Source organism: Pseudophryne corroboree, chromosome 3 (genome assembly GCF_028390025.1).
Source record: "Pseudophryne corroboree isolate aPseCor3 chromosome 3, aPseCor3.hap2, whole genome shotgun sequence".
Classification (NCBI taxonomy): Eukaryota; Metazoa; Chordata; class Amphibia; order Anura; family Myobatrachidae; genus Pseudophryne; species Pseudophryne corroboree.
Window position 1 is genome coordinate 471,019,981 of NC_086446.1, and position 27,088 is coordinate 471,047,068.

A 27,088-nucleotide genomic window follows, 5' to 3' on the forward strand; every position below is an offset into this window, starting at 1 on the left:
TATATGACATATATCACTCAACCAGTGCTTTTAATTATCCCACAGTACTCCCACAGGGAGCGCTGGCTGCTGACATGAAGGAGAAGCAGCCAGCTACTTCTTACATGTGATGCTTCTGGCTGCTGCTTCTCTATGTCAGTATTAGACTGCAAGTGTGGAGCTTAGCTGTGATATCACAGCCAAGCTCCTCATTTCCAGCCCCAGGAGCAAGGGATGCTTCCTTCTTCCCTGCCTGGTAAGGTAAGCAGCATTGGCAAGGACTGTGTTCAGGCATCAACAGGTATTTGCCTACTGCAGTGTTACTAAACTTGGTCCTCCAGGCACCTTAACAGGATATCAGGAGACTCAGTCATTTCTCTAGCATCCAAAAGAGATATTGGGGACAGATTAGTACGATGAGGTATAGACAGGTCCAAAGGAGCCAGTGCACATTAAATTTCTTTAACTGGGTGTGCTGGCTCCTCCCCTCTATGCCTCCTCTTACAGCTCAGTTTATAAAAAAGTACCCTCAGGAGAGGATGCACACTCTGCAAGCTCCAGAGTTTTTCTTCAATTTCTTTTAAAGTTTTATTCCTTTCGGTATGCTGTTTGGGCTACAGCATACCTGCACCGTGGGAGTTCGGTTGGGGGACGGTCACCGGCCTCTTGAGGTGCAGAGCCGCTTCCCCGCTGCAGGACCACCATCCTGAGGGGCTGTTTGTTCAGTGGGGCATGGCGCCTTGGCTGACGCAGCAGCAGCATGCTGCACACCCCTAACACTGCTTGAAGGTGATCATCGGTGGTGAATACTCGCTGGGGACCCCACTAGGGGTGTCCCCGGTTCACTGTGCGGCTAAAGCGCAGGTGAGGCATACGGGTCCCTCATGGGGGGGACCCGTTGTAGCCCCGGCGTGAGACTGGCTAAAACACATTGTACCAAGCATTTATGTGAGGATACAAACATAGGGAGACATGGCCAGTATAAATATAAAACAGTAGCTCCAGCGCCATGGGGCTACATAAAAGCGAGTTCAGCGGAATTTTGGCGCCTTCCTCTGCATAGCAGCAGCAGCCTCAACAGCTCCTCCATAACAGTCCCTGGATCACTGGTACCTGATGTAGAGGGGGAGAGCCGCTATAGTATGTACAAGTAAGCTTGTATTGTATTTCAGGCTGTGTTGTATGTGTATTGTACCTGTTTTTCTTTTTCAATATGGTAAAACAGATGTTATGCAGTGTTCTCCCCTATTTCATCTGGCTCAATATCATGTGAGCAGTGTAGTCAATCATCTCCGAATGCTGATAACAATGTGGGGGAGAGTCCAGAGCCCTCCTGGTTGGGGGCTATCAACACTATGATGTCTGATATGTCATCTCAGCTCACTGCAAATGCAAATAACACTCAAGAACTGCAACAAGCAGTGGCAAGTCTAACTGCTAAACATCCCCCCTGTCTGCAACAGGTGCACAAAAACGTGCTCTACCTGCACTCCTATCAGATACTGATGATGATATACAGGATGATGGGGTGATGTGGACCCCATAAGTGGGGATTCCACCCCTACCCAGGGTATTGAACCCCTCATATTGACTATTCAGGATGTGTTAAAGCTCCCCCTGGAGGATACTAATACTCAGCAGTAATTTCTCCTCCCACAAGACAAACTGACAGTCACATTTCCTGATATCAAGGAATTGGATGACTTATTTAAAATAGCCTAGAAAATTCCAGATAAAAAATATCAGGTGTCCAGACGGTTTCTGCATACATTCCCCTTTGCTCCTGAAGGCAGAAAATTCTGGGAAGAATCTCCAGCAGTGGATGTCTCAGTCTCTCGCCTTTCTAAAAAAGGCGTTACTTCCTGCTCCGGGCTCCTTTACGGTAAAGGACCCGGCAGATAGGAAAATTGAGGCCACTCTAAAATCTATCTACACTGCTGCAGGTGTAGCACAAAGACCGGTCATTGCTGGTTGCTGGATGACACATGCAATTCATTCCTGGGCTTCTCAAATTCAGGAAGGCCTTTCGGGTGATATGACCTTAGTTACTACTGTAACTTTTCTAAAACACATTCAGGACACGGCAAGAGTCCTCTGTGACTCGCTTAAAGAGATTGGCAATATTAATGCTAGGACCTCTGCTATGGCTGTGTCTGCGCGCAGAGCCACATGGTTGCGTCAGTGGATTGCTGACGCTGACTCCAAACGTAATGTGGAATCTCTTCCCTTTACAGTCTATGTCAAGAGGACGGCTAGGATCCGAAAGACGGATTCCTTGTTCGTGCTTTATGATGCGCGGAAAAAGGGTTGCCCTGCTTCAAAGCAGTCCATTGCTCGTTGGATTAGGCTTACTATCCAACAGGCCTATGTGTCGGCAACCTTACCTGTTCCACAGCCTCTGAAGGTCCACTCTACCAGGTCGGTGGGTTCTTTCTGGGCGGCTACCTGTAGAGTCTCGGCCCTACAACTATGCCGAGCTGCTACCTGGTCGGGCAAGAACACCTTTGTGTAGTTCTACACGTTTGATACCCTGTCCTATGAGGATACCTAGTTTGGGCAGGCGGTGCTGCAGATGTCTCCGCACGTTCCTGCCCTTTCTGGAAGCTGGGACATCCCCATCATACTAATTTGTCCCCAGTATCCCTTATGGATGCTAGAGAAAATAGGATTTTAAATACCTACCGGTAAATCCTTTTCTCGTAGTCCATAAGGGATATTGGGCGCCCGCCTCTGTGCGGTGACTTTCCGCAGGTTATTTGTTTTGGGTTTCCTGTTCAGCTGTTGCTGTTAATGTTGCCAGGCATTGCTGGCTAAGTTATATGTTGGTGTGCTGGTGTGTAAATCTCACCACACCTTTTGTTGTTATGTTCCTTCTCTAAAGTATGTAATTCTCCTTCGGGCACTGTTTTACCTATAACTGACCTGTAGGAGGAGGCATAGAGGGGAGGAGCCAGCACACCCAGTTGAAGAAATTGAAAGTGCACTGGCTCCTTTGGACGCCCCATCGTACAAATCTGTCCCCAATATCCCTTATGGACTACGAGAAAAGGATTTAGCGGTAGGTATTTAAAATCTTATTTTTGTTTTATCTATCTGTGCTAAAATATGGATATCTGTAACACCTGGACTGTTAGAGTGCCTTGAGTTTGATAAACACTGCCCTAATGAGAATATTGTAACAAATATATTGTGTTCCATCATGTAGACACTGGTAAATTTGGTGTGGAAGTACACAAACAGTACTTCCACACCTAATGTGCAAGCCAATGACACAGTTCATGTTCAGAGCATAATTCACCTTTTCTGTACTGGCCCACATAATCCATGTCACAACAAGTAGTAAACCTGGATTTATTTAATGTCTTTATATAAGCATTCACAGAAGGCAGAGGCGTCACTTACTATAAGGACACCCGGTGCTTGGCCTGGAAAAAGGGGGCAGGGCTTCTCAGGGAAGGGTTGGGGCTTTCTACGGAGAGGGCAGGCTTCACAGTCCGACCCCCATTTTTTTGTCACTCTGTGGGTTCGGAGGTGGGGCTGCCCCCTGGGGAGTTCCGTGGCTGCAGTGCCAGCTCCTTCACAGTGACAGGAGCCAAGTGCTGCACAAAATGTAACAGTGCAGTGCTCAGCTCCTGTAACTGAGCAGGAGCTGGCATTTTGGTGTCACCCCTCGGCAGGTGACAACTGGGTGCGGGCCACACACCCCTTGTGACGCCACTGCCAAGGGATATCATGTTGCAAGAAAGTTGTCAGTATATAGGATTTAGGCATTTGTTTATGGCATGTGTTAAATTATTACATTATTAACTGGTAATTTATAAGCTTTCTCTCACTTTAAGATATGATTTAACATCTATGTGATTTATTTTTCTTTCAGCGTTTTGATAATGTTCGTCAAAGACAGCAATGCACCATCTTGGTGGGGGTTCATCATTGCAGTATTGATGTTCATTTCATCTGTAGCACAAACATTTATCCTTCATCAGCACTTCCAGTACTGCTTTGTGACCGGGATGAGACTAAGGAGTGCTATCACTGGCATAATATACAGAAAGGTATACTCTGCTTCTAGCGAATGAGGGCCGTACGGGCACAACAATGGGCACTGCAAGGTGCTGATCCATGTCACCTAATTTATATTAATATATGGCAACCAAAATGAGTGTAGATTAAATAGACTTATGCATTATGTAGTTAATAGGATGGCAGTCATATCAATTTATTGAAGGCTTCGTGTTTATAATAATAGAGATAGAACACTCAGGCATAATATCTAACATCCAGAATTCCTGGAAAGTATATTTTTCTGAAAAGATTTATTTTTTATTTGTAAATGAGTGCACCTTGCCTAAAATGTAACTACAACGTCTCTCTTTCCCCATACTGCCCCTCTTGATTACACTGTTAAGCAAGACTCTTCCCAGTAACTGTAAGATGATATAGTCACGGATTATACCTACATATAACACAGTGTGTTTGTGTATCAGTGCTCCTCACAGTGCCCGTTGGAGGAGAGGTTGATGATCAGGTCTATGTGTCTGCTCCTTCTCCTTCTTACCATCTGTTGCAGGACTCCTTACAGTGACTGAGGCCCTAGGCCTGATTCAGAGGTTGATGTAGAAGTGCCCACAGCTGTGTCTCGTGGCAGTCGCCTGTCTGCAACTGAGACACCCACTTTCAGCATCTGTACATACAGTAATACCGATGGCTGTGTCCTTAGTTCTTGTCCATTGGTCACACGATGGAGACTTGCAACAGCCCTATGGCAGGGGCACATTCTTCATCCATGTATGGCCTCCTATATGAGTGGTTTGAGACTGTGTGTATGCAACCTCTTTCAACAACACGCCAGAGGTACTCCTATAACACGCCCATACAAAGGTCCATCTCAGTGTGTGCGCTAAGACAACTCCCATACTTCTCCAAGCGTGCACCTGAAATTACAGTTGCGACTGTCACAGACAAAATCGGGACACATGCATGATGCGACTTAGATGCATCGGCAGTGCCATTGAATCAGGCCCCCATACTCTGTATCACATCACTGTACGTTTTATCATATAGCACTAAACCCCTCCTGCACACACGTGTAATTGCATCTATTGCTGTACAGGTGCATTCAGCTCTTTGAGCCTTGTACTGATGCATCCAGTTAGGCGCATCTTGTGCTATGCATATTGTACGTACTATTAAATATATTCCAGGTCTGTGAGTCAATGCCTGAGCAATATGTTTCTTTGGAAATTTCTAGGTTTATGGGGTCTATTTACTGAGCTCTGGATGGAGATAAAGTAGACGGAGATATTGTACCAGCCAATCAGCTTCTCCTAACTGTCACGTTTCAAAGCCAGCCTGTGACATGACAGTTAGAGACTGATTGGCTGGTATCTCCGTCCACTTTATCTCCATCCAAGGCTTAGTAAATAGACCCCTATGTTCTAATTCTAATATTGTTTTATACATTCTGCATGGTCCACCATGACCTTTTGATATGGTTAGTTCCTAGTGACCTTGACCTTAGTTTGTACTCTGATCCTGATTCCTTTCTGCCTATCCTGACATTTGTCTTGTGATTTTGAGCTAATGTCCTTACCTTCCCATATCAGTCCTTGTCTGCCTTGTCAGCTGCTGTTTGTTGAGATAGAGATGTGAGCTATGATCCGTGGTAAAGGTCGTCACCTCCTATTAGGAATCCCTAGTGAAACCTGTGTGGCCATTAGATTCTACCCCAAGGTGTGCCAATGCTAATCACCAGTTGCAAACTGGGTTCACATTTTTGCCAGAATTTAATATTCGTATAGTAGAGTTGCTCACCGTGACTGTATAATGTTTCTGTTTATAACATTACCACCAATATAAAGCAATTGGTTACTTTTCTACATTGCATTCAGAAAATCCTAGATGATAGGTTTTTGGATAGAACAATCCTGATCTGTAGTTATTAGAAATTGGAACAATATTAGGCAATGTAACTGCAGTATTTAGCAAGTAATTTCCATTGAATAACATTTATGTTTCACATTTTGAACTTAACATATTAATGAATTATTGATTTTAGAAAAAATGTAAAGAGCTTGTAGCCTCACCAGACTATTCATGTGTTTTCTTTAGTCTTTGGTGATTACCAATGCAGCGAAGCGTTCATCCACAGTTGGGGAAGTGGTCAACCTGATGTCAGTAGACGCTCAACGGTTCCAAGACTTGACCACCTTTCTAAATATGTTATGGTCGGCTCCCCTGCAGATTTGTCTGGCACTTTATTTTCTCTGGCAGGTAAAAATCATTGCTCTTAAATACTTCAAGTTATAATATAATGGTCACGGTATACAATCCGTATCATCCTACCACCTGTCATATGTCACAACAATTGAAGTCCTCTTTTAAATGTAATGGTACTGTACAATTGATTTTGCTATTAGACAAGCAACATTTTAATTCTGTTTCTTCTCTTTAAATTTGAAATATTAGATCTGAGATTATGGGGCATTTTTATCAAATGGGTTTTGCATGAAATCCATTAAAATAGACGCTTTGGGGGATACACAAAAATAAATGAACAGGCTCCATAGGTTTCTTTGGAGTATGCGAAATTGCGACATTTACTAAGCTCTAGTACGCTAATCAGCCCTGATAGCTAACGCTATGTAGCCTAATGGGCTTTATTGTGCTACTTTTTGGGGGAGAGGAATCCAATGAACATCCATGTGCAGTATCTGTGCCCCCATCCGATTGCATTAGTGATACATTTGTTTTTGCACATGGTCGGATGTGCTCCTGCCAGAGTCTCTGTCTCTGCATAAGACTTTTGATACATTCTGAACAAACTTAATTTCTCATTGTGTGAGTAATCAGAAATTGTAATTTTTGGGATCAATTTATGAATATTGGTAAATATCCCTCTATATACAGTATTTCATCCATTTCTGTTTTATGCTGTAAAATTTGACATTTATTTTTATTTTACACAGACTCTGGGACCGTCTGTACTAGCTGGAGTTGCTGTGATGGTTCTGCTGATCCCAATTAATGCCTTTATTGCAATGAAGACCAGGGCTTTTCAAGTAAGAACTGAGTATACAGACTTGTCTAATGAGATTATTCATTATGCAGTAAAGGGCGATCATGATATAGCAATATTTAGGGTAGTGAACGGCAATGCCAGTCTGTGGTGACAAGGTCCCACTTCTCTTCTGAATGTGCATGGTAGCCACACATGTGCAGTGAAAATTCATAGCCATTTAAGCTCCAATAAGATCAAACATGGCCACACTTCTTCACCTTGCTTAAATATAGCTGAATATTTAACTATCTGATGTCTGAGAAGTTTGGACACATTTTCAAATTTTAGAGCTGATTCAGTAAACGAGTTTAAGACCCACTTTGAAATTTAAGCATCTCCAACTATGGCCTTCTACCCAGCAGCCTATGCTTAATGCATTCTTCTGTAGCAATGGGACAGAAGTCATCCATGACTAGAAAAATACAAGCCAATATGAGGCTGGCTGTTACATCTTTCACTAATTCTCAACTCCTACTCTGCGGGTGAAAGGATTAGATCTGCAAACTAAACTTTCAGTGTTTATCAATTTCCTTTAACTCCAACTGTAGGTATATTAAAACCTCTGAGTCAAGGAGTCGCTCTGAAATACACCCATCCAACCATAACATTAAAACCACTGACTGGTAAAGTGAATTACATTGATTTCTAGTTTCATAGTCACCTGTCAAGGGATGGGATATATTCAGTGATGGTATTGGGGTAGGTGACACCCAGAGCAGTCAAAATCTACCCCCCTGCGCATGCCACCCAAAAAGGGGGTATGCCCTTGTGGGAAAGGAAGTCCCCCGCTGACATCACTATGGCGCGCAACCTTTCGGGACGTCCCTAGTTTACATCACTCTGCCGACTCCTTCTCTGTGACAAGAGCCGGTGACTGAGGTGTAGCAGGCATTTTGGTGTCGTCCCCTGGAAGGGTGACACCTAGGTACAGTCCACCCCCCCCCCCACCCCACATCCCTTGTGATGCCTCTGAATATATTAGGCATCAAGTAAACAGTCAGTTCTTGTAGTTCTTGTGTTGGAAGCAAGAAAACTGGGCAAGTATAAGGATCTGAGCGACTTTGACAAAGACCAAATTGTGTTGGCTAGACAACTAGATCAGAGCATCTCCAAAACGACAGGTCTTGTGGGGTGTCCCCCAGCAATGGTTAGTATTAGTACCTACAAAAAGTGGTCCAAGAAAGGGCAAATGGTGAATCAGTGGCAACTGGTGAACCAGTGACAGGGTCATGGGTGCCAAGATCTCAATCCGATTGAACATCTGTGGGATGTGCTGGAAAACAAGTTTCAGTCATGGAGGCTCCATCTCGCAGCTTACAGGACTTAAAGGATCTACTGCTAAGGTCTTGGTGCCAGATAGCGCAGGACACCTTCAGAGATCTTGTGGAAATCATGGCTTGAGTGGTCAGAGCTGTCTTGATGGCACAAGGCAGACCTACAAAATATGAGGCAGGTAGATGTAATATTATGGCTGATATACTATAAATAACTCTGCTTGTTAATGAACATAGGACAAGTAGATAGCAACATTATAAGGGAAAAAACTTCAGCACTAAATGCTTAATAAAATGTGCATGACTGTCAATGTGTGCTGTTACATTTCTTGACCATTATATCTATATTGCTTTTTGTTATGATTTCATTAGGTTGAGCAAATGCAATACAAGGATTCTAGAATTAAACTGATGAATGAAATTTTAAATGGTATCAAGGTCCTAAAACTGTATGCTTGGGAGCCATCATTTGCCCAGAAAGTCTTGGAAATACGCAGTAAGGAACTGAATGTACTTAAAAAATCAGCGTATCTTAATGCATTATCTACCTTCGCATGGACAAGTGCACCATTCTTGGTAAGATTACTTATTTACTAACATCAGAAATAACATTAGACAAACATGATGCAAAAGAATTGTCTATACTGTTATCTTATTTAACCTTAGTAGAGCTTTTTGTGGAATTAGTAAAAGTAAAAGTAGACAAGAAATGTGATTCCAGGCTGAAAGTATTGAGTATCAGCTGGGGACGACTGAACCTTGTTCAGATTCTGTACAAAGGGGGAATGCAAGACTTTAGGATCCATGGGTTATGATTAAACGTTATTAAAACTGTAAAGCCATTTGGAATACAAAAAGGTTTGATACCTAATATTTGTTAAATTCGCTCATGATAAAGCAAATTAATGTATCATTTTCAAATTTTCTAGGTGGCGCTGACTACTTTTGCTGTGTATGTTACTGTTGATGACCAAAATGTGCTGGATGCAGAGAAAGCATTTGTGTCCCTCTCTCTATTCAATATTCTAAGATTCCCCCTTAATATGCTTCCTCAAGTTATAAGCAACTTAGCACAGGTAAGAGAAAACAGTGTGTATCTATTTTCCAGAACTAAAATGTTCTATAAACAAAAGCCTGAGTGGTATATTGTTTATTATTTAAAAAGGAATACATGACATAGATTAGATTTAAACAAAAACATTGTACTTTGAATCCAGCTACAAAACCCCTGTTAAACTACCCAATATCAGCAGTTTATAAAATCGCTGCTAATGTAATACTGTATACCCGTAATGGTGCCCATGAGATAATCGGTAATAACCTTCGATTTCGACCGCATCTGTGAGAGAAATCGAAGGATTGTATGCACATTTTAGGTACCTTTCGACGCGATGCGCGGGCACGCTGGTCGAATCTCACGTCTCAAGATAGTATGTGCTGCACTTAATATTTCTCGCATCGCAGTTCGATCGCAATGTGCGATGGGCACCCGCCGGGAGCGGATGGAGGCCGCTCCCACTCGGCAGTGACGTGCCCATCATGTAATTACCATGCGATCTATCGCATGATCGCATGGTCATCACTTTGGCAGTTCAGGTGCGATTTAATCGCACCTGAACTGCCGGTGCGATGCCCTGCGATGCCGCGTCGCGGGGTATCGCACAAGTGTATGGGAACCATAAGACTTTGTTTCATTTTCTTAACATCTTACAATGTGAGTTCTTGTTAATAGTTGTTATACAATTGACAAGTAAAAAACCTATGTCAAAGGGGCAGATTTCATTACCCGCAAGATAGACGAAAATTGCTGAACTTGGGTTAAAAATCCGCAGGCACAAATTTTTGCTATTCAATTAGAAATTTGTGTTCAGTTAACATGGGCCTCAATGGGAGTTAAAATAGGTAGTATGCAGCTGCTGAATAGGTGAAAAGTAGGGTAAAAATTACAGCACACAGTGCAGTACTCCTGGGGCACCCCTCCCAATACAAATGTATTTAGAGGTTTTTAAATAGGAAAATATGGCCAACAAAAACAGGTGTCAGGTTAAGTCAATAGCTATCATGCCGACATGCTAATATTGACATGATTGTAGTGTTGGCATGCAGCATATCAACATACTCAACATGTCAACAGTGACCATGATGACATATCAACATGATAGCATGCTGACATAACATTCTTGGCGGTCCAGCAGTCACTTACCTGGTCCTGACGGCTGCAGCAACTTCAGATCCTAGCGGTCATGTGACCATCGCTTCTGATGCAGAATTCTCCCATTCCCCTCTGCTGCCTAACCCTAACCTTCCCCTAGTGCCTAACCCCTGGTGGAGCCTAACCTATTCGTTGGCATTCTGAGAATGTTAATGTTTTACATGGTGACATTTCAAACATGTCAACATGGCGTCTGCTGACATGTTGAACCATGTCAACATTGTAGTGTCGACATAATGATTGTCGACATGGTAACTCCAGTGGCTGCGGCATCAAGACGCTCCTGGAATTCTGGGTATGCCCACATGGAAAACAGGGGCGTGTTGTGCGGACATGCTCTGTGATGTGTGGCCACACCCCCTTGTGATGTGTTGGCACCACTGAGCGTGAAGCAGGGGAAGCAGGCCCTGGAGGCAATCTGGGCCACGATGCAATGGTACCCCTACACACATTGTACTTACACCCCCTGTTGAGGTGTTGTATTTATTAGAAAGGGGTTTTGAATTTGCAGATGGGAGTTACAACTTTTTACCAACTTGTACTCTATATACACACATAAAAATCTCTGTAAAGACATTTTAACGCACAGTGGGCCTAATTCTGAGTTGATCGCAGCAGCAAATTTGTTAGCAGTTGGGCAAAACCATGTGCACTGCAGGAGGAGCAGAGAGAGTTAGATTTGGGTGGGGTGTATTCAAACTGAAATCTAAATTGCAGTGTAAAAATAAAGCAGCCAGTATTTACCCCGCACATAAACAAAATAACCCACCCACATTATTATTATTATTCTTTATTTATATGGCGCCACAAGGGTTCCGCAGCGCCCAATTACAGAGTACATAAACAAATAATCAAACAGGAAAACAGCAACTTACAGTTGATGACAGTATAGGACAAGTACAGGGTAAATAAACATAGTTACATCAGCAGATGACACTGGAATAAGTATCAGGTGGCAGAAGACTGATGGAATTGGTGCAGTTGAAGATTATTAAAGTAAGAAAGGATAAGCACATGAGGGAAGAGGGCCCTGCTCGTGAGAGCTTACATTCACATCTAACTCTCTCTGCACATGTTACATCTGACCCCCATGCAGTGCACATGGTTTTGCCCATTTGCTAACAAACTTGCTGCTGCGATCAACTCAGAATTACCCCCAGTATCCCAAAATAGTCTAAACAGTTTTATTTGCTGAAATACACTTGCTGGCTATCATCTTTCCACAATCTATGAAAGTTCCAAAAACCTTTGACACCATACTGCCTCCATTACTTTGCTAATGGCCACTAACAGCGTTCTATATCGTGCTGCTTTTTTTTATTGCCACTTTTTGGGGCGTTCGGGATGATTTCTCCACTCTTTCATGTACTTCACATAGGTCGCGGAATTAATGAGTAAAATCCACTAATTGCCATTTCTTATGGAATAGTGCAGGTGTTAGGAACGCACTTTGTGAAAGTATCCTGCAAACTGTGCCTAATGTTTTTTTGCGATCACAGGGCACGGAATCCACAACCCAATAATTGATTATTAGGTTTTTTTAATACATTTTGCTTGATTATAGATAGTAATGGTTATGTAAAAATTATGTAATATGTGACATATTATCACATTGCTTTTATATCAGGCCAGTGTTTCCATTAAAAGAATCCAGAATTTCTTGGCTAATGATGAGTTAGACCCGAGTGCAGTGAATAAGGATAAAACAATACCTGGTAAGTTCATAACAATTAATGGGGCAGATGTATTAAGCCTGGAGATGTGATAAAGCAGTAATAAGTGGAAGGTGATAACACACCAGCCAATCAGCTCCTAACTGTCAATTTACATATTGGAGCTGATTGGAGGGGGTGTTATCACCTTGCACTTATCACTGCTTTATCACTTCTCCAGGCTTAATACATCTGCCCCAATGTGCTTTTTTTCTTCTTCTTTTTTTTACTTATAGTTCACTTGCATTACATACTGTAAAAGGCAATTATATGGATATTATAAGTCGACAAGGCAAGAGAAAGCAAGCCAAGGGGATTGGCAGGCAGAGGCATTCGCAGGGTGGGCAGGGGGGTGGCGACAGAGCATTGCGGGGGCGGTGCGTGAAAACGGGGTCAGGTCAGTGGCACTTTCAGGGCGGCTGCATGACGTCACATGCAGCCGCTCCGATGGGAAAAATGACGGCTGTCCGCCTGCATATGCAGCCTAGCTGCGGCTGCAAGGGGTCGTCCACAATTACTGCGACCACAATGTACATTGTGGTTGCAGTTGGTGGCCGCCATTTAGCATACTAGATGGCTTTGCCCTCCCATGGGCCTCCCCCCAGCATGCGAATGAACGGATTGCAAATTCTGCTTTTTAGCAGAATTTGTAAACCGTACTGAATAACCCCCCAAGTGCTTTATACAAATCACAGATTGCCAATATCCATAATAAGTTATGGTGGAAAATAGTGCAATATTAATTGTAATATACAAGTTTTCTTGTTTAGTGAGCATATCAGAAATAAATTACTGTGTTGGTGATCTTATCAGAAAACAGTAAGAATACACATTAAACTTTTTTATTTAAAAACATTTTTTGAAAAACATATTCAGGCTCTATGGTAGGGTAGCATGAAGGCCAAAATATACTGGCAAAAAACAAAAATGTAAAGTTTGGGGCCATGAAGCTGTGAGCTGGCTCTGCTCTACCACGGTCCTGCAATTTACACTCCTCGTAGGCCAAACACTTACTTCTCTTCCATTCCACCAACCACCTCCTTATGGATGGTATTTCTTACCCCTGCTGCTGATAGTTGACTACAGCAACACCATTACACTATCCCTGCTGTGCCCGTGGTTCCTAGTGGCTCAGTTTTGTTAATGATTAAAAGATGTGCTACAGTCAACACTGCTCTTTACAAGCCCACCAGTTCTCCCCACATGCTTCTCAAACCTTCCCATTTATCCTCGAGACATAGTACCATGCCATGCCCCCTACATTTGTAGATATAGCACCTCCTGACAGCCCTTCATTTATATATCGGACCCTCTCCAATGTCTCTCATACCTCCTCCATATGCATTATGAAACCTTCATCAATCCTCCGCCACTAATGTATACAGCTGGAATAGGGGCAGATTTAGAGATCTGGCCGCCCCCTAAGCACAAAATTATTGCCTTCCTTCACAGCTTTATTATTTTCATTATTAGGTTATAAGTATCTTATCTGACTCTTGGAAATGTATCCAAAAGCAGGAGAATGAACACAGACCATCAGATCCAGCCCTAACCAATTTGATGCCCTAGGCAAGATTTTGGCTGGTGCCCCCTTGCCCCCCCCACTAGTTCCACCTCTGACCCTGCACCCCTTTTCCATCACCATCACCCCTCAGTCATAGCAGTCCTCATTTTGGTGTTTATACCCCTTATATTTTAAATAGGAACAGTGCGCACATTCGGTGCACAGCCAAAAAAGGGGTGTGTTTTTGCTGGGAAGGGGCATGGGCACACAATAGTACCCCCAATTGAAATTACGCCACACAGTAGTGCAACTTCATTCACATTTTATCATGTAATAGTTTCCCTAATTCACATTACATCACACAGTAGTGCAACTTAACCTTATATCACGACCACCGGCCGATTCTCCAGATACGCCAATCCGAGAATCGCTGTGCGTGACTACTGGATTACTTTAAACCCGAAACTGCCACCACCAAGAAGATTTTAGTGACTAAACGCAAGGCCATCTTCACTTCGGCCTACACACACACAATTATTAATACGTCACAAAATGACAGCATGGACGTGAGGCCTTTGGGCATAAGAACACATACCAGAACTAAAAATTAGATGTTTAATTTCAAGAATATCTTCAGAGCTTCAGTTACAAAAAAGAGTTACAAAGATTATGAGAAATATTTAAAAGTACACACCGATTAGGATACAATTTCAAATAACAAAAGAGGATAATAATTTCAGAAGCCTAACTTACTCAGCAGTAGGTGAGCCTTCTGTGTGGAGGGATTTCACAATGTAAGATATATGGTGCATCCCAGCTCTTGGCTGTTCCCTCAACCCTGGCACACCAAATGCACCAGATACATGCAAAAAGGCTCACGTACCGCTGAGCGTCAGTGGAGGAAATCACGCTCTAAGGCCGACTTCCTCCACTACATATTGATGCTCTCATCCTACTTTGTGCCCTTACCCTCTCTAAACAATCTTACTTCAAAAACCTCATCTCCTCCCAATCCTCAAACCCCGGCACCTCTTTGGCACTGTCAACTCATTCCTCTGCCCACCCCCGCCTCATTTCCCCTCTTCACTTTCTGCTCTTGACTTTGCCACCTACTTCACATCCAAAATTTACTCCGTTCATCAGGACATAACATCCCACTAGAACCTGAGCAATCCCCCTCCTCCATTTCCCGACCCACCCTCTCCTTCCCTCCTACCAACTCTGACATCTTTCTTCCCTGTATCTGGAGAGGAAGTCATGGTCCTTATCCGGTCCTCACCCCCCTCCACCTCCCCACTTGACTCTATTCCCTCCCGCCTTCTCAGCTTCCTCTCTTCTTCTGCCTGTTCCCATCTTGCCCATCTACTCATTCTCTCACTCTCATCAGGCACTGTCCCTTCTGCCTTCAAGCATGCACTTGTCTCCCCTATTCTTAAAAATCCTACCAATCTCTCCAACTACTGACCAATCTCTCTTCTCCCTTTTGCCTCCAAACTCCTTGAGCGTATTGTCTACAACCGCCTCACTGTCTTTCTTCCCACTCACTGCTTGACCCTTTCCAATCTGGTTTCCATCCTCAGCACTACACTGAAACTGCCCTCACAAAAGTCTGCAATGACCTCCTTGCTGATAAATCTATGGGCCACTACTCTCTGCTTATTCTCCTAGACCTCTCTGTTGCTTTTGACATTGTAGACCACCCTCTCCTCCTGCAAGTCCTTTACTCACTTGGTTTGCGTGATACTGCTCTCTCCTGGCTGACCTCCTTCCTTTCTGTCCATTCCTTCTCTGTCTCCTCTCATGACTCCACCTCCCCCCCACTTCCTCTACCAGTAGGTGTCCCCCAAGGTTCTGTTCTTGGGCCTTGTTACGATCCTGATGCTCAGGACAGGGGAGATCTTATGTAGTGAGTCCTGAGCACCAAGACGGAATGCTGGGATTGGGAAATGGGAAGGAAATAGCCCCTAGCACCCTACCTCCGTTGTCTTACCCGTGTTATCAATTCACGCCTGAACGACTATGGTTTCTTGGGCCCATGGAAGCCGCGTTTGAAGGGCGGATTAGGTCTGCCCAACTCCGATGCCCCCTCAGGTCTTAAAGAGAGACAAGGCGTGAACTGAGACAGGGTAATAACAAGGGGACCTCTAACTTAAACAACCACGCTAGGGGCTATAAACTACCTAAAAACTAAACGTATGTGCGGCACGCCGCCAAAGGAAAAAGAACTACAAAGAAACCACTGTCCACTCCCCTACACGGCACCGCCGAGTTCCGGGGAGGACAGTGAAAGCGGAAACCTCCGCAAATGCACCAATTCACAGTAAAGTAAACACTAAGCAGCATAGGCCGCAACACGCGGCAGAAGCCGCTACTCACGAAACGGGCGAGAACCCCAGATGACAAACAGGTTCGCAAGGACTAGAAGGATTCCCAGGACCGGCTTCGGACCTCCAAAGTACCAAAGGGCAGGGAGCAAGATCCACCAAACACGGCTGACAGGAACAGAGTTCTGCAAGGCAGGAACAGCATACAAGAAGCTATCACCGGCGGGGCTGCAGTGTGCTGGCTCACATTAAAAGGCCCTGCTGGCCCTCCTGACCAGCCCCCAGACCCTAATTACTAGTTGCCGTGCAGCTGCCCTGCTGCACGAGCAACCTTAATTAACTATTCTTAGCAACGGGGAACGCGGTCCACCTGTGGCGTCCCCGTTGCTATGCACCCGGCGGCCCTGCACGCACGGCGTTCTGCGTTGCCAGGGACCCGGCGGCTATCGTGCGCACGGCGTCCTGGCGTTGCTAGGCGCCGTGCGGGGGACAGGGAAGGAGAGAGGCGCGGCGGCCGTGACCGCTGCTCAGTCAGGGCACGGCCGAAGACCGACGCGCCTAACAGGCCTCTCCTTTTCTCTCTCTACACATCCTCATTAGGTGAGCTCATTAGCTCTTTTGACTTAAAATATCATCTCTATGCTGATGATACTCAATCTACCTTTCTTTTTCATCCACTAGGGGTCACTGGAGTACTCTTGGGATATGGACGGCTTCCGTAGGAAACAGGGCACTGAATATTTAAATTTAGAACACTCCACCCCTCCATATCCCCGAGTACCTCAGTGTTTTTTCTGTGCTCGAAGTAGCAACAGGTCTGTGGCTGGGTCCACAATTTCTTGGGAATATTTTTTAAGTTTTTCTTTGTTCATACACATCCCTATCCCCCTTCCAAAAGGCAGGGTCAGGGATAGTGCAAGCTGCTAATAGCAGCTGTGGTGTGTCGGTCCTCACTGAATGAGCACCCTCACAGCCACACAGATCTCCTGCACAGGCTGGCCGGCGCTTGCAGAGAAGCCCCGTCGGAGCCTCACCAGAAGCAGCAGGAGTCACGGTATGTTAAACGGGGCGGTCAGCTCCCGCCGCCGCCCCGCTGTGTGGGGACATTGGTTTCTGTCTGGCGCTGGGATCCCTCTACTGACGCCCGCCCGCCGCCGCTGCTCCGAGCCCCACCGCTGCTCCGGCCGCTGCTCATAGCGCTTCACGCCGCGCTCCCCGTCCCACTACCCGGCTCCCGCTGGCGGCCCCACAGCTCGCTACCCGCTGCCCGCCCCGCACTGCATCCGCAACGGAGCAGACAGGGGGGGGGGGCATTACAGTTTGCAACTGAGTTTTTTAATAAGATCAGCGGCACGAGGGGGAACTAGCAGCAGCATCAGCAGTATGCTAGGCTGCAGGGAGGTTTTACACAGGTTGTTTTATACAGAGTTATATATATCAGTTAAGAGTTTGTAACCTGTATTGTGATTATAAGTTTAAGCATGGGGGCCATTTTAACCATGCTTCCTGTGTCTTCCTGCTGTGATTCCAGAACGTTCCAGTACTACATCTCTACTCCACCGAAGGCGCAGGGGTGTTAGTGGGAATTTGGGATCACATTTCATACTGGCCACGTGTACTGCACTTGGCCAGATATATATATAGAGACACCTTCGTACTATTTTACTGAGTCGTGCAAGTGTCTGTTTTTTGTGTATTGTATTGTCTGTCGCCATAATGAGTAAGGCACCAGCAAAAACGAAAAAGCATAATTGCAAAGTCTGTGGCAGTGTGTTACCGGATGGATCTACCACATGTACAGTATGTTTTGTGGATTCGGTTCCGAATAAAAATTCTGCTCCGGTTTTAAAGCCAATTTCCTCCCCGGACCCTCCATGGGAAATGCTAGCCAATGTACTGGCTGGGTTGCAATCAGAATTGACCGCCGCTCGACAGGAGCGGGAAACGGCAAGATCTGAGTCTAGGGTGAGACCGCCAGAACTACCGGAGGGGTCTCAGCCTTGCGAAAGATCCAAATCCATTTTGGGTAGACGGGATAAATTTCATATGTCTTATGATTTACCAGTTTCTGCTATGTTGCATTCTGACGATTCCATGCCAGACCTCTCGGCACAAGATGAGGGTGAGGAGGGCGAAGTGGAGTCAGATAGTGAGGATTTTAACAGCTCAGGTATTGATAATCTCATCAGAGCGGTGCGTCAGTCTCTGAAGTTTACAGAAACTGAGGAGCCTCTCACAAATGATCAGGTCGTATTTACTAAACGACAGAGAACTCCAATAAGTTTTCCTGTGTCGGAGTCTCTTAATAAAATGTTAGTAGAAACACGACAGACTCCAGATAAACGGTTTTCTATACCTCGTAGATTTAAGTCTAGTTACCCGTTTCCAGACTCGGTGACATGTACATGGGAGAATCCACCAATAGTTGATTCGTCAGTGTCGAAGCTTACAAAGAAATTAACCATACCAGTGCCAGCGGCTACTACGCTTAAAGACCCTTCAGATCGCAAAATAGAAACTATGCTAAAGTCCATGTATGTAGCAGCAGGAGTGCTGCTGAGACCTGGCTTGGTTGGTATCTGGGTCACTAATGCGCTCATAGTATGGATAACAGAACTTAAGTCTGCCTTACATGACGAACACCTTATACTTCTTGCTGATCAAATGTGTGAGGCTGCGGAGTATCTCTGTACAGCTTCTACTGACGTCTGTCAGCTCACTTCTCGTATTTCATCGTCGCTAGTTACGGCACGACGAGCACTCTGGCTGCGTACTTGGCAAGCGGAGGCAGAGGTCAAACAAGGTATAGAGGCGTTACCTTACGATGGCAAGAAGTTGTTTGGTCCTGAATTGGACAGGCTACGGGAGGAAAGTCGGTTTTCTTACCATTGCCTCCACCGGTACCAAGAAGGAGGTACTCTGGACCTTCGTTCAAATCCTTTAGACCTCAGTCCTTTCGAGGACGTGGCAGAGGAACAGCCACGCCTGGTAGACGTGGTCGTGGACGTGGTTTCCAACAAACCAACACAAGTCGTCAGGACGCTAAGGTTACCGACAAGCCAGTGGCATGACGGGCTACCAGCCCATCTCGGTTCTCCGATTGTGGGAGCACGCCTTCAGACGTTCCATTTGGCGTGGTTCCAGACATCCGCGGATGGGTGGATCCGCAATTTAGTGTTAAAAGGTTACAAAATAGAGTTCGACTGTCGTCCGCCACTGCGGTTTTTCAAGACAGGATTGCCTCTGTCGGACGACAAGAGGGCGGTTCTGCAAATTGCCATTCAGTCCCTACTGGATTCAGCAGTTTTGATTCCGGTCCCTGTACACCAACAGGGTCAGGGTTATTATTCCAGTCTGTTTGTGGTACCGAAGCCGGATGGCTCAGTCAGGCCAATATTGAACTTAAAGGGTCTCAATCGGTACGTAACTTACTACAGATTCAAGATGGAATCTCTGCGCTCAGTGATTGCAAGTTTAGAGCCAAAAGGGTTCATGATTGCGCTAGATCTCAAGGATGCGTACTTACACATTCCGATTTGGCAGCCTCATCAGAGGTTCTTGCGGTTTGCAATACGCCAGAACCATTACCAGTTTCAGGCTCTACCGTTTGGCCTATCGTCAGCGCCTCGGGTATTCACCAAAGTGATGTCTGTGATGATAGCTCATCTCAGATCCCTGGGAGTGACAATAGTTCCGTATTTGGACGATCTGCTCATCAAAGCCCGTCTCAACAGATACTTCTCCAACATGCGCTGCTAACGTACAATGTACTGGTTCACCACGGTTGGATTGTCAACTTCAAGAAATCACATCTAATTCCGTCTCAACGCCTTCAATTCCTAGGTATGATTTTCGATACTGTCAATCAAAGAATTTACCTACCACAACAGAAAGTACAGATTATTCGTCATCTGGTACAATTAGTGCTCAAGCCACGCACAGTCTCGGTACATTTGTGCATTCGCCTCTTAGGAACAATGGTGGCGGCTTTCGAAGCGCTTCAGTTCGGAAGATTTCACTTGCGTCCATTTCAACTGGATGTGCTCGCACAGTGGTCGGGCTCGCATCTGCAGATTCACCACAGGGTGAGGTTGTCGCCAAGGGCAAGGGTGTCTCTGCTCTGGTGGCTCAAGGAACACAATTTAACCGCAGGGAAACTGTTCGGCGGCTGGCCTGGAATTGGATAATTCTAACGACGGACGCAAGTCTCAGAGGTTGGGGAGCTGTAGTTCAAAATTGTCAGCTCCAGGGTCTCTGGGCGGATCACGAAAGATTGCTGTCTATAAATGTCCTGGAACTCCGCGCAATTTACAATGCGCTACGACAAGCAGTGCACATGCTTCGGTCTCAGACTGTCCAGTTGCAGTCAGACAATGCAACGGCAGTCGCATACATCAACAAACAAGGAGGAACGAGAAGCCGCATGGCAATGCGGGAAGTAGCTCGAATCCTAAATTGGGCAGAATACCACCAGGTGATATTGTCGGCAGTGTTCATTCCGGGAGTGGACAACTGGGAGGCGGATTATCTCAGCCGTCGGGATTTTCATCCAGGAGAATGGGCATTAAATCCAGAAGTGTTTCACATGTTGGTTCAGCGGTGGGGTTACCCTCAGGTGGACCTGATGGCGTCTCGCCACAATCACCAAACGCTCCAGTATGTGTCCAGAACGAGAGATCCAAAGGCAGTGGCGGTGGATGCCCTCACCGTCGCGTGGTCGTACAGCCTCGTGTATCTGTTTCCACCGTTTCCGCTGCTCCCTCTGGTGCTAAAACGGATCAAAAGAGAGTCTGTCACAGTCATACTAGTGGCGCCTCATTGGCCTCGGAGAGCTTGGTTCTCGGATCTCCGTGGACTACTCGCAGACGATCCTTGGCCGCTCCCACTACGTCCAGACTTGTTACAACAGGGTCTGTTCCTTTACCCCGATTTAGCGCGGCTGCGTTTGACGGGGTGGCTGTTGAGACCGCCTTCTTAAGAAGAGAGGGCATTCCAGTATCGGTGATACCAACCATGTTGCGAGCTAGGAAGCCGGTTACGGCAGCTCATTATTACAGAATTTGGTGTGCCTATATAGGTTGGTGTGAAGCTCGGAAGTTTCCGACATCATCTTTCAAGTTATCCCGTCTTTTGTTATTTCTACAGACGGGGTTAGATGGAGGACTGCGTTTATCTACACTAAAGGTGCAGGTATCTGCGTTGTCAATTTATTTTCAAAGACGATTGGCTCTATTGCCGTCGGTACACACTTTTCTACAAGGTGTCCTCAGAGTACAGCCTCCATTCATTCCACCTACAGCGCCATGGGACTTGAATCTGGTTTTAGATTTCTTACAGTCTTCATTTTTTGAACCCTTACAGCAAGTGGATATAAAGTTTCTCACTTGAAAAACAATTTTTCTTCTAGCCTTAGCTTCTGCAAGGCGTGTTTCAGATTTGGGTGCCTTGTCATGCAAGCCACCGTATTTGGTGTTTCATGATGACAGAGCGGAACTTCGGACGAATCCCGCTTTCTTACCAAAGGTAGTGTCATCTTTTCACATCAATCAACCAATAGTAGTTCCTGTGTTAACAGCACATTCTGGAACTCTGGATGTGGTACGCGCATTACGCGTTTATGTATCCCGAACGTCTACAGTTCGTAAAACGGATACGTTGTTTGTTCTCTATGATGCTGCCAAGATGGGTTGGCCAGCTTCTAAGCAGACCTTATCCAGATGGATAAAACTGACTATACGTCAGGCTTACCTTAATGCTAGGTTACAGCCGCCTACATCAGTAACAGCTCATTCCACACGTTCTGTGGGAACTTCATGGGCAGCTGGTCGTGGAGCTTCTACAACGCAGCTTTGCCGTGCGGCTACATGGTCTTCAGTGCACACGTTTGTGTGCTTTTACAAGTTTGATACGTTTGCGGCATCAGCATCTAGCTTTGGCCGCCTAGTGTTACAGGTGCCAAACAGCTCTCCCGCCCACGGGGGAAGCTTTGGTACGTCCCAAGAGTACTCCATTGACCCCTAGTGGATGAAAAAGAAAATAGGATTTTGGTACTTACCAGGTAAATCCTTTTCTTTGAATCCATAGGGGGCACTGGACGCCCACCCAGAGCAGTTTTACCTGGTTTGTGGTAAGTTCAGGGGATCTTATGGTAACACATTCTCACAGACTGGTTCAAATTTTCAAGTGCTGGTTATGGTGTCAACTGTTTAGTTGTCAGTAACGTTATGTGTCAACTTCGTTGTTGTCCGTCATGTTATATGTAATACTCCATTGTCAACCTCTCTATGGTTCCTGTTCGGCTCAGTAAAAAACACTGAGGTACTCGGGGATATGGAGGGGTGGAGTGTTCTAAATTTAAATATTCAGTGCCCTGTTTCCTACGGAAGCCGTCCATATCCCAAGAGTACTCCAGTGCCCCCTATGGATTCAAAGAAAAGGATTTACCTGGTATGTACCAAAATCCTATTTTCCTCCCCTGACCTCTCCCCTGCTCTTCTCACTTGTATCTCCAACTGTCTCTCTGCTATCTACTCCTGGTTGTCCCAGCGCTTTCTTAAACTTAACATGTCTAAGACTGAGCTGATCATCTTCCCTCCCTCCCGCATAATCTCACCTCCCACAATTTCATTATCCATTGATGGCACAACTATCTCCTCTAGCCCCCATGTGCAATGTCTTGGAGTAATCCTTGACTCCTCCCTCTCCTTCAAACCACACATTCAGTACCTCTCACAAACCTGCCATTTCCATCTCAAAAATATCTCAAGGATCAGACCTTTTCTCACCCAGGACGTTACTAAGACCCTCATCCACTCACTGGTCATCTCCAGATTGGACTACTGCAATCTCCTCCTATCTGGCCTCCCTCAAAAATGCCTCTCTCTACTCCAATCTATCCTCAATGCTGCTGCCCATCTCATCTTCCTCATCGAATGTACGAAATCCACATCCCCTCTCTTGCAGGACCTTCACTGGCTACCCTTCCCATTCAGAATCCAATTCAAGCTTCTCACACTCACCTACAGTACAAAGCCCTCACCCACTCTTCTACCTCTTACATCTCTGACCTTATCTCTCTTTACATTCCCACCCGTCCTCTTCACTCTGCTAATGCACGCTGTCTCTCCTGCCAACTGATTTCCTCCTCCCACTCCTACCTACAAGAATTTCCACGTGCTGCTCCCTATCTCTGGAATGCTCTACCTCTCCCAATCCAACTCTCCACCTCTCTACAAAACTTCAAACGGGCTCTCAAGACCCACTTCTTCAACAAACCCAGCCAACTTTCCTCCTAACCCTCATGTCTATGCTCACTGTCTACCCCATCTGTGTCACCCCGGTGTGTTAGCACCTCACCTTTTAGTTTGTAAGCTCTCAAGAGCAGGGACTTCTTTCCTCATGTGCCTTTCCTTTTCTTTCTTACACAATCTTATGCTCCTTACTCCCCTTGATTGCACCTAAACCCTGGTTTTCTATACCTGTCCTATATTGTCTTGAACTGTAAGTGCTGTTTTCTTGTTTGCTCATTTGATTATGTACTGTGTAATGGGCGCTGCGGATCCCTTGTGGCGCCATATAAATAAAGGATAATAATAATAAACATTAGTAATCACAGTAGTGCTCCTTATTCACATTACATCACACAGTAGTACCACTTTACCTTATATACATTACTCCTCACAGTAGTGCCCCTTATTCACATTACATCACACTGAATTGCTCCTTATTCACACTACACCACACCATATTGTTCTTTATTCACCTTAGACCACACAGTAGTGCCGTCTATATGTTACTGTGGTGCACACGACCCGAGTGTAGATGGAATTACCTTATCGGTGCGGGGAATACCCCAGCTCTTGTTATCTGGCTGTTCAGAGACACCTGCTGGGGACTGAAGGAGCAAGTAACACTAGGGCTATGCAACCAGGGTCTTTTATTATTCCACAAACGTTACAATCTGCATGTGTACTACGTTACTGGGACGAGAACCCCTGAATTTCTCTATGTTGTCAGACACCTGGTTAATAAACAGGTCACTTCAATTATGCTTCTGCACTTGTAACAAACACAACACGTTTAGAACAGTGGTTTCATCAACAGTAAGTGAGTTACTTTATCTATAGTTTACATAACATATCACAACAGTGCAATTAATATTAGTATGCCCCACTCACTATTTTTGGCTAGCAATAGAATTCCTTTTATTACTAACACTTGCAAGTGTGTGGTAAACAAAACCCAACTTGTGCACAGGGATTTAATTCTCTATTCCTATAAATAGGGTTTACACCCACAGTCACTGTCCCATTCACCGTTGCTGGGTAACAGAATCTGCCTTTGGGCAGGTAACCCAGTGTTAATGTTAGATTTTGAAGGAGAGAAGGGGAGACATGTGTCTTTGTAATAGCCCTGGCTCAGTTCTGCGGTGGTTGTGAGGGTGCCCAGTACCTTCTTCCAGCTGGATGTCGTGGTCCCTGGCTCACACAGTATCCCTTGGTCACTGTAGTCTCGTCTAGACGTGCCCGCATTGCAGCCGCCTGTGAGTAGTAGGCCTCTGTCGAAGCGATAGCTGTCTGGCTGTCTCCAATCCCGGGTCATGCTAGTGTGGGCGCTATGTGCCGAACTCAGCTCTGACCCCACGCGTAGTTCTGGGAACACTGCTGTCGCTCCACTCCCAGTCTGCACCGCCCGTCGGCTGCTCCCAGCTGCTCACGCGGGCTCTCTCCTGACGCTGGCTGGCGGCCCCTCACGCAGCCGTCCACTGCTGTGTCCGCGCCAGCTCTTTTCAACACCTGCGGCACACACAGCCTTCTTACCCCTTTTTCCTGCACACATGTCCTGCTTGAGCAGCTCAGATCCCTCCTCACTCAGGTCAGGGGTTATCATCACAGCTGGCTTTTTCTTTTCCTGCTTTACAGAGCTGAGTCTGCCTTCCCTGGGTGCTAGTGCCCCTCTTGTTCCATTAACCCTGTGTTGTTAGGATCTTGAATAGTCTGAGGGAATCTCTGAGGTCTCTAGGGCAATCTTGCAGGGGTCCCTGTTGGGACTGGGGTACCACGTTATGCCACACAGTAAAGAAACTTATAGACATAATGACACACATTAGTAATGTCTTTATACACATAATACCACACAGTAATGCCCCTTACACAGGACACACATTATAAATGTCCTTATAAACATAATGTCCCTTACACATATGCCGCACATTATTTATGCATTTATACACATGACACACTTAATGCCCCTTACAAATATGCCGAACACTATTGCACAACCAACCCACTCACACACACACAGCCGCTAACACTGTGATCTCTGCCTCTGCTTGGATACAGATGTGTCCTCATACATCTTGCCTCAATACGCTATGAGCAGGAAATGCCTGGCTTGAGTCAGCTAGCAGCTCTGCTAGCGTTGGGCGCCTTTTTTTTTAAATGAAAATGCTCTTATTTGCATTGCTGTGTGACTAGGATGCAAAAGCAGCTTCTGCTGATTAAAATGATATGTGGCACCCCTATATTCTGTGTGCGAGTGTGGCTGCATCTGCATATGAAATGCTACACACATAATATAGGCATTCCACATATCATTTTAATCAGCAGAAGCTACTTGTGCCCCTAGGCATTTGCCTAGTTTTCCTATGCCTAGGGTCGGCTCTGCAGACCATGCATTACAGCTGTAGAGATCGCAGCAGCTGTAGGCCCAATGCTATATTAAGCCACAAGGACTGCTACATCAGTCACAATGGCAACATTTCTTGCAGGATGAAACAGTGAGTGACGGTGACACAGGTTGGGCATAGGCAGTCACCTGAGGAATAAAGTGTCATTAGGCAGACTTTGGGGTCTATTTACTAAGCCTTGGATGGAGATAACGTTGCTGGAGATAAAGTACCAGCCAATCAGCTCCTAACTGTCATTTTTCAAACACAGCCTGTCAGCGGCGTTTTAAGAGAGGATGAGGCCCGGGTGCAGCCTCCTCCGTTCGGGCCCCCTCCTCTCTGCCGGCAGCGGGGAGAGTCTGAGCACTAGAGCGCTCTGACTCTACTGCGCATGCGCAGATCCCCGTGAAAATGGCGCGGCTGCCATTTTCCCTGAGATTTCTCTACTGCTCATGCGCAGAACTCTGTGAAAATGGGCGCTGGGCTATTTTCACGGAGTTTTAACACAGCCGTGGACATCGCCGCGGGACTCCGGAGGGGTGTGTATACAGAAAATGGGTGCAGCGTGTGCGGTGGGGGCCCCCTCTGGACTCAGGGGCCCGTGTGCACCACACACACTGCACCCATTATAGAAACGCCAGTGCAGCCTGTGGCATAGCAGTTAGGAGCCGATTGTCTGGTGCTTTATCTCCATTGACTTTATCTCTATCCAAGGCTTAGTAATTAGACCTGTAATGTCATCTTAGTGGAGTGACATCACACAAGGAGGAGCATGAGAGGGTCATTCTTTCCCCACCAATCTCCAACCATATGCCGCCCTTGCCTCTCTGCCATGATTAGGAATTTACTCCCGCCCACTCACAGCCATCTATGGACCAGTCTGTCCCTGCCAGCAAGTTTACAAGTTTAGAGTCACATGCGGTTCAAGATCCACAAATAGTTATGTTTACAGTAGTTAAGTTAGTGCTCTAAAGAACATCATGTAAAAAAATAAAAGTATTCAATGTAGTTGATTTAGTGCCACCTAGAGCTACTTCAGTAAACTACAACAAGTGAAATATATTATGACAATCAATATTATGAAACATTGGCCCTCATTCCGAGTTGTTCGCTCGCTAGCAGATTTTAGCAGCATTGCACACGCTAGGCCGCCGCCCTCTGGGAGTGTATCTTAGCTTAGCAGAATTGCGAACGAAAGATTAGCAGAATTGCGAATAAATAATTCTTAGCAGTTTCTGAGTAACTCGAGACTTACTCCTACACTGCGATCAGCTCAGCCCGTTTCGTTCCTGGTTTGACGTCACAAACACACCCTGCGTTCGGCCAGCCACTCCCCCGTTTTTCCAGACACTCCCC

General features: G+C 45.7%; 1 protein-coding gene across 3 annotated transcripts in view; it reads left to right on the plus strand.

Annotated features, from left to right (window-relative positions):
- The window catches only part of ABCC3 (ATP binding cassette subfamily C member 3), a 232,168-nt gene that overhangs the window by 144,709 nt on the left and 60,371 nt on the right, over window positions 1-27,088 (plus strand). For all 3 annotated transcript variants that reach the window (XM_063960773.1, XM_063960772.1, XM_063960771.1), the window contains exons 9-14: window positions 3,857-4,034; window positions 6,091-6,252; window positions 6,948-7,040; window positions 8,686-8,889; window positions 9,243-9,389; window positions 12,153-12,240. In XM_063960773.1, the coding sequence (XP_063816843.1) occupies window positions 3,857-4,034; window positions 6,091-6,252; window positions 6,948-7,040; window positions 8,686-8,889; window positions 9,243-9,389; window positions 12,153-12,240 (872 nt within the window). The remainder of the gene's footprint in view (window positions 1-3,856; window positions 4,035-6,090; window positions 6,253-6,947; window positions 7,041-8,685; window positions 8,890-9,242; window positions 9,390-12,152; window positions 12,241-27,088) is intronic.